Source organism: Quercus robur, chromosome 2 (genome assembly GCF_932294415.1).
Source record: "Quercus robur chromosome 2, dhQueRobu3.1, whole genome shotgun sequence".
In the NCBI taxonomy this organism is placed as follows: Eukaryota; Viridiplantae; Streptophyta; class Magnoliopsida; order Fagales; family Fagaceae; genus Quercus; species Quercus robur.
The window spans coordinates 76,893,552-76,906,394 of NC_065535.1; the positions used below are offsets into that span (position 1 = coordinate 76,893,552).

At 36.1% G+C, this 12,843-nt stretch overlaps 1 protein-coding gene and 1 pseudogene across 1 annotated transcript; both read right to left on the minus strand.

The window, feature by feature from the left end:
- Positions 1 to 584: 584 nt before the first annotated feature.
- On the minus strand, positions 585 to 2,981 carry LOC126715097 (uncharacterized). The gene has a single exon (XM_050415533.1). The coding sequence runs from the start codon at positions 2,860 to 2,862 to the stop codon at positions 820 to 822; it is 2,043 nt and encodes a 680-aa protein (XP_050271490.1). The 5' UTR covers positions 2,863 to 2,981; the 3' UTR covers positions 585 to 819.
- Positions 2,982 to 4,514: 1,533 nt separating this feature from the next.
- LOC126703625 (G-type lectin S-receptor-like serine/threonine-protein kinase SD2-5) lies at positions 4,515 to 7,242 on the minus strand (annotated as a pseudogene).
- Between the last annotated feature and the right edge of the window lie 5,601 nt (positions 7,243 to 12,843).

Below are 12,843 nucleotides of genomic sequence, written 5' to 3' on the forward strand. Positions count from 1 at the left end.
TTTTTAAGTAATGAACTATAGCTCCAACCATATTATGATTCTACATAACAGTAGAATCATCAATGACTCTAAACAGGAGGTCCAAAAGTGCAGATGCATTGACCTTCAAAACTGATCGGACATTTAATCTTCATCCTAAGCTGAAAACTTAATTCAATTATTTGAACAGGGAGGGCCCAAAATCTATGTGACAAAGCTACCTAGACATCTTATTTATTTCCTATGTTAGACATCCAGATTCAATTATCTGATATTTATAGATTGAAGCCAGGTGGGAATAACATTAATGATAATGATAACAAAAGATGGTATCATGTATCAACATTAGTAGTTGTGTGATTCATCATATGCAACTGGTTACACAAACAATAGAATTACCAGTTAGAGTGAAGTTAGCTACAACGCAAAATTTTCCATTGCAAAAGAGAAAAAATACAACCATTCATCTAGAGTATGTGTATATTAATGATTCTAGTGGCAGTCAGTAAAAAAGGTTTAAGAATAAAAAACAATAACAGCAAAAAATATATAACAATCACCACAGAAGCTCCATCAAAGTGCAAACTGCTAACATCCATCTGACAAGTCATGAAATTAAAGCATGTAACTGAAAAGTATTAAGAACTAAGAGAACAGTATAAGAACATGGTAAAGTGCAAGCTCAAACTGCAGTACAAAATGTTTTCTGTGAACTGAATACTAGTTTCTGACCTCTTTTTGATAAGTTACTAGTTTCTGACCTCTGACTAACCTCTCTTTCAACATACATGTGTAGTATTGCATTCAAATGATACAAACTTGAGGTTCATCTGAAGAGCATCAAAACTGCTTTCTTTTACTTCTGAACAGTTTGTCTCTTTTTGAATAAACATAAAAGAGAGCTAGCAAACCTCCTGCAGAGAAAGAAACCAAAGTCCATGGGAATGGTGGGTCCTTAAAGCATACCAGTGATGCCTCCAGTTCATCAGAAGCAGTATAGACAAGAGAGTGGATGGCATACAGATCATGATCAGAAGACTTCAAATAGTACAAAGCCATCTCAAAATCCAAATGTGACAAAGCAGAAACTGCTTTGTCAAGCTTGTACTTGAACAAAGTCCACCTTTGTTCGAACACAAGATGTTGATTCTGTTTAAGTAGCTTCCTATCACCACCATGTTCGGCAATGGATTCAAGAAAATCAATGGCACTCGTTATACTGTAATTCATCATCGTCAAAAGAACACTCCTCTTAGCTGCATCCTTCTGCACAAAAGACAATGACAAACTCTCCGAGAACGGCCCAAATGGGGTCTGCCCTACGCTCCATGTATAATCCACCAAAGTACTATTATGTCTAGGGCTCCACAACAAATGGGTAGGCGAAACCCCCCACATGCTCTGCAGAATCGAACCAACAAGCGGCCTCTCAAGACTACTCGTCTGAGTAAACATGTGACGACCATTACAAGTATAATCACTCACAGTCTGCGTGTTCCTAGTCCTCACCGCGATAACCATGTCTTTAAAAGCAACAGACTGGTGATACCGATCGAGCAACAAATGATTATTGTAATCCAAATCAAACACATAAACCGGAAGAACCCTACCGAAATCGTTATCCACTGGCATTTCAGCCTCACTCCTAAACACCTGACCCGACTCCAACAATATCTGATGCAAACGCTTTGAATCCAAATACTCATTCACAATCAACGTATAATTATCGAAAAGAAACCTCGAGGTGTATGAGTTAATCGACCTAGAAACTGCGAACGAGCAAATCGGACACTTATCGAAACTCACCTCATAATTCTTAAACCTCAAGGTTTGATCACGTAACAACAATCCACCATCCTCACTCAAAGTCCTCTCAATCTTCTTCCAATCCAAACCATCCGAACTCGAATCCCTAGCGCTACCACTACGAACATGTATGAACTGAACCAGCAACGAATTCTCAAAAGGAACAGGAATTCTCAAAGAAGGAACGAGGAGTACCTGATAAGCACTCCAAATCAGGGAAGATACGTCGGCGAGGAGCGATTTCTGGGACTTCTGGCGGCTGTGGAAGGCGGCGAGGGGGTGGAATTCGCCGCGCGGGAGCACGCCGTCGCCGGACAAAGCCGGGCCGTAATCGACAGGTCCGGCGGCCAAGTCGATCCATAAATACCGATTTTTGGATGCGTGGATCGTTCCGAGGCAATCGGTGAAGCCGGCGGAGGAATGGGAGTCGGAGTAGGTGTAAGCGTAAGGTTTTGATTGAGGGCCGAGGTATAGGAGGTAGATGAAGATTCCGTCGCGGTTTTCGTGTTCGTTTTCGCTGCGGAAATCGGAAGAGACGATGGTATCGATCGATGAGAAGGGGATGGAGAGGAGGGAAGAGCGGAGGGGGGAAGGGGATTTGGAGATTTGGGAGGAAAGGGATTCGGAGAGGGTGGAAGTGAGGGAAGGAGGGGAGAAGGCGATATCGAAGTGGGGAGTGTGTTGGATGGAGAGAGAATGGAAAGGGGGGTTGAAAGGGGAGATGACGTGGAAGTGGTGGAGGGGTTGGGAGGCGGTGGAGAGGAAGGAGGAGAGGAGGGAAGGGGAGTTAGGGGGGAAAGTGCCGACGAGGCGGATGTGGAGGGAGAGAGGGACGGAGAAGGAGAGGAGGGAGGAGGTGAGGGAAGGGATGGAGGGGAGAGGGAATGGGGAGGAGAGGGATTTTTTTAGGGAGGTTGGGAGGGTGAGGAAGGTGTCGTTTGTGGCTTGTGGGTCTTGGCGTGATTGTTGGGCTAGATAGGAGTCTAGGCCTAGGATTGGGGAGGATGAGGTGGTGGTTGTGGTGGTGAAGAGGAGGAGGAGGAGGAGGAGGGTGGTGGTAGTGGTGGTGGTGGGCATTTTTGGGTTTGGGAGAGTGAGGTGAGAATTTGAGAAGTTGAGAATATGGAGCTTGGTTTAGATCATTTTGAGGGTGTTTCTTCTTGGGAGTTAAAAAAGGGAAATGAGCTGGTTTTTATGCTGATGAGTGACTAGACAAGCTATAGTGTATTGTCTAGTAGCAGTGTTGTCCCAAGGAGGTGATTTGAAGTCAATAGCAATTTCTTTCCACTACAATGAGTCCACAGACTATATGTTGAGAATTCAAGCCTACTTAAGATTGGGTCAGTGTGAGCTTTAGTACTTGGTTTTGGATCAAATAGGACTCATTTCATTGCATGGGTTTCCGACGGCAATCAATGAAAGGAGCAACACCGCTGACTTGTTGGGCTTCTTTAACCATTAGATATGTCTATAAATAATAGTACAAAATTTGGCAATAAAGTTTGGGAATAAATTTAGTTGTAGTCTAAGATTGTAACTTCATTCATTATCTTTTTATTAAATGTGAATTTTAACAAATTCACCATTTGATTAAATTTTCTTTTTATATCTTTCATATTTATAAAAACTCTAAGAGATCAAAGATCAATAACTATATCATCAATTAAATATTTAAATTATAAGTTTTATTGGTATAAAATTATGCATAAAAAATAAGTTTGCTGATCAAATAGTAAATAACATCCAATTTCCATCAAATTTGACATGTGTGTTAAGAATTGCAATTCAATAGTTAGATTTTCAAAATATGCAGTAATATTGATTTTTTTAGTTAAATTGTAACCTTAGGCTACAACCAAATTTGTAGCAAAATTTTGTCATAAATAATATATAATAACGACAAAGTTTTCCATTTGTAAGCAATAGTTACAAACTCCCCTTATATCTTTTTATTATATGTGAATTTTAATAAATTCACTATTAGCTCAATTGGTTATATACTTCATTTTTGCAAAATTTTAAGAAAATTAAATACCTATAACTATGTCATCAATCAAATATTTAAATTTCAATTTTTTATAATCTTAAATTATACATAAAAGTCCAAAGTATTGTAACTCAATTGATTGGCACATCTTGGTTTGTTCATGACATCCACTGTTCAAATCTCACTCCACTTGTAACTATTGAATTATCATAATAATAATAATGCATAAAAAATAAGTTTATGGATCGAATAGTTAATAACATTCAATTTAAACGTAATTTGACATATATGTTAAAAACATAAACAAAGATGCAATACACCGTTTAGATTTTCAAAATATACAACCATGTTAATTTTTTTAGTGACTCATTGCTTACAAAAATCCACCAACCAATCAATTATGTCTATCACCAAAACGAAACTATGTCTGCGATTAAGTATTCATTCAAAGAAACACCAATGATGGTACGTGGAGAATGACATCATAAAGAACTGGTGAGAGAGAGAGAGAGAGAGAAAGAGAGAGACTCTAACATAAATATGAAGTTGTATACACATACATAATTATAATTATGCAGCAACTATTGTACGAACTTAGGAAAACAATACTATATATTATGCACGGGTTCTTAGGAGGAACACAACAATACAATAAGTTTATTTATCAAATAGTAAATTACATCTGATTGCTATAAAATTGGAAGACATAATTTATTACAAGTAGGGAAAATTACCTCATTGGTCAAGTAATGAAGATGGTACAATAAAAAGTCACCGTGGTCCTGATTGAAGGCAATAATGGAGTAACAACAACAAGATTCTCTTCCTGGTTATCAACTCCAGTTCTCATGCTTGGTAAAGTTGGATTCAAAAAATAATAATCTAGATCAGATTCAACATTCACATCACCCTCCAAGACTTTAACTACCATGGACATGGAAGGTCTCTTTGTGAAATCATGTTGCAAACACCATGCTACAACCCTCATCATATTCACAACTTCAGCTCCATGTAATTGCATATCTTCATTATACGTATCAATCAAATCCAACAATTATTCCTCCACAATCTTTTTCATGAAAAGATGAAGTAAATGCATTGCTTCCTCTAACTGAGAGCGATCAAAATTTCTCTTTCCACACAATAGTTCCAAGAGCACAATTCTGAAGCTATACACATCCACTTTTTCAGTTATTATTGAACTTAACCATTCTAGAGCCATATAGCCTGGAGTCCCTCTCATGATTGTAAGAACTTGGCTCTGATCACAGTTAAATAGTTTAGACAACCTAAAATTAGAAATTTTTGCATTGAAATTTTCATCTGAGAGGATGTTATGAGGTTTTATATCTAAGTGAACTATCTTTTGTCTACAATCCTCATGTAAATAAGTTAGTCCCCTTGCTATGTCAAGGATGATCTTTTTTCTTTGTTGCCAATCAAGCAACATATCAAGAGTTTTATGAAATACTCATTTATCTAAAGATCCATTGGACATGTACTCATAAACAAGAAGCCTATGATATTTTTCAGCACAAAATCCAATTAGTCTCACCAAGTTGAAATGATGAACGCTACCAATTGTCTTAACTTCAGCCAAAAACGATTTTTTGATTTGACTAAAACCATCAAGACGCTTCACTGCAACTGTTGTACCGTCAAATAGAGTCCCTTCAAAAACTGTGCCAAATCCTCCATGACCAAACTCCTTATTGAATTGTTTTGTTATTGCTTGCAAATCAGCATAAGAATACCTCGTGGGCATTCCTGGTACAAGATCTAAAGAATACTCAGCTTCATCAGCATTTTCCTTTTTCCAAAATAGAAAAACAAGTATTCCAATGAAAAGAAGCAAAGCAAAAAAAGATGCAAGAGTGGATCCCAATATTATTTGAAGCTGGTTTTTTTGCTGCTGAGGAGGAACATTATTCTGCACCTTGATGTACACTTCAAAGTAAGTTTCTTCTTCTTCTTCAACAATGGACCTCAGTGAAAAAAATTGGGATTGTAAATAGCAATTCCCAACAAGGGAGATCGAATAATAAATAGCAGCTTTGCAAGAACAATTTTTTAAGCATGCCTGTTTACAACTCTCTAGATTTATATCTTGGTGGTCTGGATTTATATCTTGAAAGTATGACTGTTTTCTAAAGGGAAAGTATGTGACGTTCTGGGGCTCTAAAAGAATGTGATATTTGGAAGCTTCACAAGACAATTGAGTAACCAGAGAGCATCCGAGGTCGGGCCGCCTTTCTTGGATTTGCTGAAAATAGCTTGTCCCATTTCGGGGTCCAGGACAACTACACTGGTCGTTTGTAGTACAAATAGAATAATTGCCATAAACCGTAGGGTAACCACAGAAACCAATATCACTTGTTACCAGAAAATATCATACACTCTCAAGTGTCCGTCAAGCTTCATATAGCAAATTTGGTATTGACTTGAACTAATAATTATTTTGGAAAATGAACGGTTTCCTTCGATGAAATCAAAGGATTCAGTTTGAAATTGAGCATAACTAATTTTATAAGAATTACTAAATGTATAAGAATAATAGGGTTGAGGAGGATAAAAATTGAAATAAGCAAACAACCCATAAGTGGTGAGAGAGAGCGAAAACAATCCTCCTTCCCTAGTAAGTTGCTGCCCTGGCACCAAATTTTGCCCAATAACAAGCGTGTCAGTTGGATGATCAAAAGATTGCCAAATTGTTGCATTGTTTTCATCCAAAAGCTGCAGGTTGCACTTGTCGGTTAAGTTTAGACCAGCCACAAATTTGTCGCTGCTGATGTTTGTCGACCACGCTATAGTTCCATCAACGTTTTGTAACACCAAACCTCTATCTAAGGTGAGATGAAAAGTCGCATCGTAGCTAACTGGATTCTTTGGGTTAGCAGACCATAAAACATGTGGAGTATGATCACTCAGAGTGGTGTTTGCGGATAAATAATAAAGACTGAAAATGGCAAAGTGTGTACTGTTATTGCATGTTTGACTACAGAAGAAGCCACAAGCACAGGTATTTACCTGGTATATATTGGAGGGTTGACTGGAAAGTATGATTCTCACAAATGATCCATCTTTAAATTTCACAGAATTGGGAGCAGAACGACTGTTGGTCCATGAAGTAGAAGAGTTTGCAGTCAGAAAACCGCGAGGCTGGGCTGTGATTAATAAGATGGGGAAAGGTTTTTGAAAAAGAGCAAGGTAAAGAAGAAAACCACAGGAAGCCCAGCTGCTGCATATACCTATTGATTGTCCATAACACAAATACACAATGTTGTTAGAAGAAAGGCCGAGAGGACAACCAAAGGGGGATGAAATTATTGACAAGCTTAACTCAATGTTAATGGTATATAAATTAAAAACCTCTGGTCGACCAGAATAATTTATGTAATTTCAGCAATCCCTCCCTCTTGACTGGTTCACCTACAAAAGCAACTTTCTGTCCACAAGAAGCAGGACCTCATTTGGAGGTTCTTCTCTCCCTCTTTCACATGGAGATGGAAAATTACCTAATAAAATAAAAAATGAAAAATAATTTGTCAACAATACTTTTACAAAATTTTCTCAATAAATCTTAAGTGGTAAGTTGTTCTTAGTTGACAAAAAAACAATTTCAGTGATGTACTCAAATTGTAACCAATAACAATTTATCATCTAGAATTTGTTGTGAAAATGTTATGAACGTAACATTTCTCATAATAAAAAATGGACAAAATTTAACTATAAAATTAGTTATAGTATTAAGTTATAACCTTACTCAATATCTTTTTATTGGAAATGAAGTTTAACAAATCCACCATTAGATGACATATTCTTCTTATATTCTTCATACTTGCAAAATTTTTAGAAAATTAAATATCAATAGCTATGTCATCAATAAATTGTTCAAATTGCAAGATTTTGTAGTTTAAAATTATGCATAAAATATAAACTTATTTATTGTATAGTAAATAATATCCAATTAACACAAAATTTGACGTGTATATTAAAAGTATAAAAAACATGCAATTCAACCGTTATATTTTTAAAATATGTAGTAATATTTATTTTATTGAATATGATTGTAGTTTTAGGTTATAACTAATTTTGTAATTAAATTTTATCCATAGAAAATTACTAATAGTCACACTCAAAGTCTCACATATATATGCACAACATGTTTGGGGTTAATTCTCAAATACTGTGTCAAAACCGCATCGGATCTCACTATTATGATTTTCATTTTATTTTCACTCTTTTTGGCTGGTAGTGGACTAATAGTGGCTTTACATTGATGTCAGGCTATTCATATATACGAACGCCTAGACTTAGAAAAAAAAAATTATTTACATAACTATTTTTAGCTTAACTTGTTTTGTTTATCCAAAATTAAAAAAAAATAATAAAAAAAAAGAACTGAACATCTTAACTTAAGAATTCTAATAAGTGTTACTGTTTACACAAAAAAAAAAAAAAAATAGAATTGTTTATCTCATATTAGTTGTGTGTATCTAATGTCCATTGTTTATTACCTCAGTTTACAACTACAAACGTTAGACCATTTTGTAGTTATGTTCTAATTATGTAATGTATTATAAATCTGGTTTAAAATACTATTGTGGGGTCCAATAGTTTATGGGTCCAGCCCACGCGCTTATGGGAAGCCCACCGGCCCTAAACTGAAGGAGGCCAGGGCCCAAGCTCGAAACTAGGAAACATAAAAAGTGGCCCGAAGACACAGTCGAGGACGGTTTCGTCCTCGACAAGTCCAAAACCTCAAGGATAGAAATGGAACACGAGTAAGCTAGAAAGATCAGAAAATATCCTGGGGAAGTTGTCTTTAATACCCTTCCTTGACATGACACTGCCCCTAACAGAGCCGGGATCTTAGGCTTTATGGATCATCTCCAGCAATTTTGGGATTAGACTGATGGGACAGATATCTGTCCTGGAAAGATCGACCCTACACGTGGACGAAGGACAACGAACGTAGGCTAGTATAAAAGAGAATGTTATGTGACCAAAAGGGGGGCTCTCCCATCTAGCTTCTTGAGAAAGACTTGATGAAAGAGAATGCCTGGATAATATACGCCGGACACCATATAAAAACCCACCGACGGGTAACCGGGGACAGCACCATCGCTCCTCGGACATGATCCGAGGAGCCAAATCCTCCTGGATACAAGATTGAAGGGCCTGAATCTCCAGCCCAAAGCTCTTTCTCATATTGGTTCACCTATAGTCCGGCCCGAAATGTCGCCCTGTGATCCAACGCTGGCCTTTCAAGCCCACTCTCTACAAATATTATTGTGAGGGACTTTCCGTGTGCAAGCCCAACATCGTTGTTGGGCCGTTAAAGATTTTGTGTCCTTACAACTATTATTACTATATTTGTGTGTGTGAGTTTACTCAATTCCAAAAATTTGGGTTCTATAAAAATAATTTTGGCCCTCCTAAATATAATCCATTAAAAAAATCCCAAATAAAAACATTAAAATTAGCATAAACAAAGAATTTGGGTTCAACAAAAATAATTTTGACCCCAAATATTTCTTAATATCTTAAATAAAAAATAAAATAAAAGCCCAAATAGCAACAATAAAAATTAGTCCAACAATAGTTCAAACAACAACAAATAAACAAAATATTCAACAAAAAAACTTATTAAAAAACAAAAACCCTTAAACATTTTTTATTTGTAACTCATTCAACCCATTTCATAAAATAGTCTCTAATTTATTTTTCTTGAAAAAGGTATTGAGAGAGATATTATGGCCATGTGTTCTTCTCAGCAACTCAACTCGCAACTGCAACATGCGTCTCATCTCTCTCTCTCTCTCTCTCTCTCTCTCTCTCTCTCTCTCTCTCTCTCTCTCTTCAATATTCTTAGTTTTGACTACTTTATCTCTCATCCATCCTTTTTTTTTTTTTTTAATTTTAACCCTTCTTGCCATTTGGCTTTTGCCCAACTCCTGAGTTTCTATAAGTGCTTTTTTTTTTCTTTTCTTTTTTTTAAATATATAAATATAGACTATTAGTTTTTCTTTTAAGAATATTTTAACTCTTAATGGTTTGGCAACATTATTTAGTATATTTTTAACTTGTATGATAAACTATTAGACTATTAGATTTTGTATAATTTAAATTTCTTAATGACTATCCTAGAAGAAAAAAAATACAAATTAATCTTTAGTGTAAGTAAGGTTCGAACTTAAAACTCTTATTCGCCTGTTAAAAAATTTAACAAGTTTAGTGTAGTGAAACCCACCTTTATTTTCACTTCTAATTAAATTATTAGTTTTGATACAATCTAACACAGTAGAACTGATAATGTAGCATGGAGTTTATTTTTGGTCAAGTATTTTTTTGATTTGTTTTGTTTTTTATCTGTGTGTGTATATATATGTATTTTTTTTTTTTCTTTCTTTCTTTCTTTTATTATGTTGTCCAGGTCCTACAGGACAGCCGACTCTCATATAAGCAGGCACCATGCGTGATGCGACACTAAACTTTTTTTCTTTTTTTTTTTCAATACACGGTCAAAAATAACAAACAACAAAGACAAACATTAGAGATTCAGTTTACACTTTACCCCCCAAAAAAAAATAGAGATTCAGGCAAAAAAAAAAAAAAAAAAAAAAAAAAAAAAAAAAAAAAAAAAACACAAACATTAGAGACGGACCAAGAAGAGATAAACAGGTAAAGCAAATGTAAAGGTTCTGAGAAGAAGCTTAAAGATAAAGATGACAGAAGTAGTGTTAAGAAGAAGGAGCTGAAAAATAAATAGAAGAAGAGAAAGGAAAGAGAGCTAAAGTGCAGAGTACAGAAGAGAAAGCTAAAGAATAGCAAGGCAGAAGCTACAGTCGTTTAACACAAGTGACTGAAAAACTACATGTCGTGTAACACTGATTGTACAGTTAGTCCAACAGATAGTTTAGTTTGTTGTTGACTGCTGGTAATCACAGCTATTAGTCCATGTGTCAGTTTCTCATTGGTAGATTAGTAACTAGCTTAGAGTTAGTCCCAGTTCTGGAGACATATATAATGTGCTCTTGTAATTAAGATCAATGAATGAATTCATTTTCTCACTCAAGATTCATAGCAAAACCAAAAGGCCTACCAAAGGAATAATTCCTAAAACAAATAAAAATCAAAGGATTCTATTGCTCAGCACCGAGCTAATTGCAAATTGCAATCCCATACCTCAATGGTATTTTCAATTTCACCGTAAAATCACACCTCAGAAGAGTATAAATGTATGTTGGATATCTCTGAGTACCAACAGTCAGTAACCGATCATTTCTTTCTTTTTCTTTTCTTTTTTCTGAAAATGTTAAATAAATAGTTCATAATTAGAAAAATCACCAATTTTCCATTGATTGAACGTAAGCAGAATAGATGTAACCAGATTAATTAGCTAACTAAAAATTGTTCAGCACTGGTTTGCAATCTAAATTATCTAATACCTCAAGGATATTTTAAAAGTTCAGAACAAGCACATGTCTAACGTTAAACCTTTTTGTTAGATAGCTCTATCTCCAATTTATAATGCATTGAGCCAATATTTCAGGCTATAGTTAATGGATAATATAATATAATGTCTGAGTTTCTTTTTTGAGGAAAATACTAAACTGACAAAGTTGCCTTAGATTCTTTATCATCATCACCCTTGGAAAAATGATCATTTCCATTTGAAATGAAATCATTTCATTGTTTAGATTAAATATTATAAATCTAAAGATATACAAATTATCTATTTTTAAAAAATTTATACAATGTAACATTATCTATGTTGTTAGATTCAGAAAATAAGATCTTAACTGTGAAATTGATTGATTTAGCGTGCACACAAAAAAAAAAAAAAAACTGTGAAATCGATTGGAAATAAAAGGACTCCTATCCACTAGTTGATTTGACTTGAAGTTCTTGCCACACTTCCCCTACATAATTTCCAGATTTGCTTGCAGATAAATCACGCTTAACAAAGAAATCAAACAACGTTTGTATATTCTCAAAACTTAGAGCATCCACAATAAATGTGCCAAATGTCAAATATTTGACACACCAAACACAAAAACGGAGCTTTATGAGATGTACCAAATGTGTTAAATTTTTGCAACATGCTACAGTACCGTTGCATTTTGCCATGATATGGACTCAAATGGCATTTGTACTTAATTATTTTTTTATTATTCATCTTTCTCTCTCATCCCACTCAGCCACTCCATATCCACTTCTCCGAATCCTACTCTATCTCCTCCCTCTGTCCAATCGTCCTCTCTCTAGTGAAGGATGGGTTCCAATGTGGGTATATTTTGGATTAGGTTCCGACGTGGGTCAGGTGACGGTGTGGGTCATGGGTATGGCGGCATGGTGGGTCGCGGCGAGCTAGGTCTTGGCGAGGTGGGTTGCGGCAATGGTTGTTGGTGGCTGTTGTTGCGGCATTGGTGGATGTGCCGTTACTGAGTTAAGTTTCGGGTTGCTGAGTTGCTGGGTTCTAGTTTGAAAATCGGTGGCAGCTAGCTGTTTGGTTGGTTGATACTTCGCGTGGTGGTGGTTTGATGGTTGTGGGATTGAGGTTTGGGTCTGATGGTCTGATGGATTAAGGTTTGGGTTAGTGGGTTTTGGTTGATTTTGTGCATTTTGTAGTTTGGGTCAGTGGTTGATCATGGTTTGGATCAATGGGTTTTGGTTGATATTCAGAGTTTTTTGGTTTGTTGCGATACTCGGCGATGGTTGGTCGTTGATCATGGGTTTGGTGGTTTGTTGTGAATCATGTTATGTTTGGCGGTGCTATGGTAGTGGTTCAGTTGGTTTGGTATGGGTTTTTGGGGTGGTTCTCGGTATTTTTCTATGTGAATGGTTGTGAATGGTGGTGGGTCTTGGTGTTTTGCTGGGTCTTGGTGGTTTGTTGTGTTTGTGCTGGTGGTGACTATCAGTGTTGTTGCGGCAGTGGTTGTTGGTGGTTGTTGTTGCGGCAGTGGTGGATGTGCCGTTGTTGTGGTTGATGTTATTGATGGTGATGAGAGGGATGAGATAATATATTATTTTAATGTGTAGTAAATATTATTTTAATGTATAGAATT

Excerpts from the sequence above, each read along its gene's own strand:
- LOC126715097 (XM_050415533.1), bottom strand. The coding sequence starts at position 2,862 with ATGCCCACCACCACCACTACCACCACCCTCCTCCTCCTCCTCCTCCTC.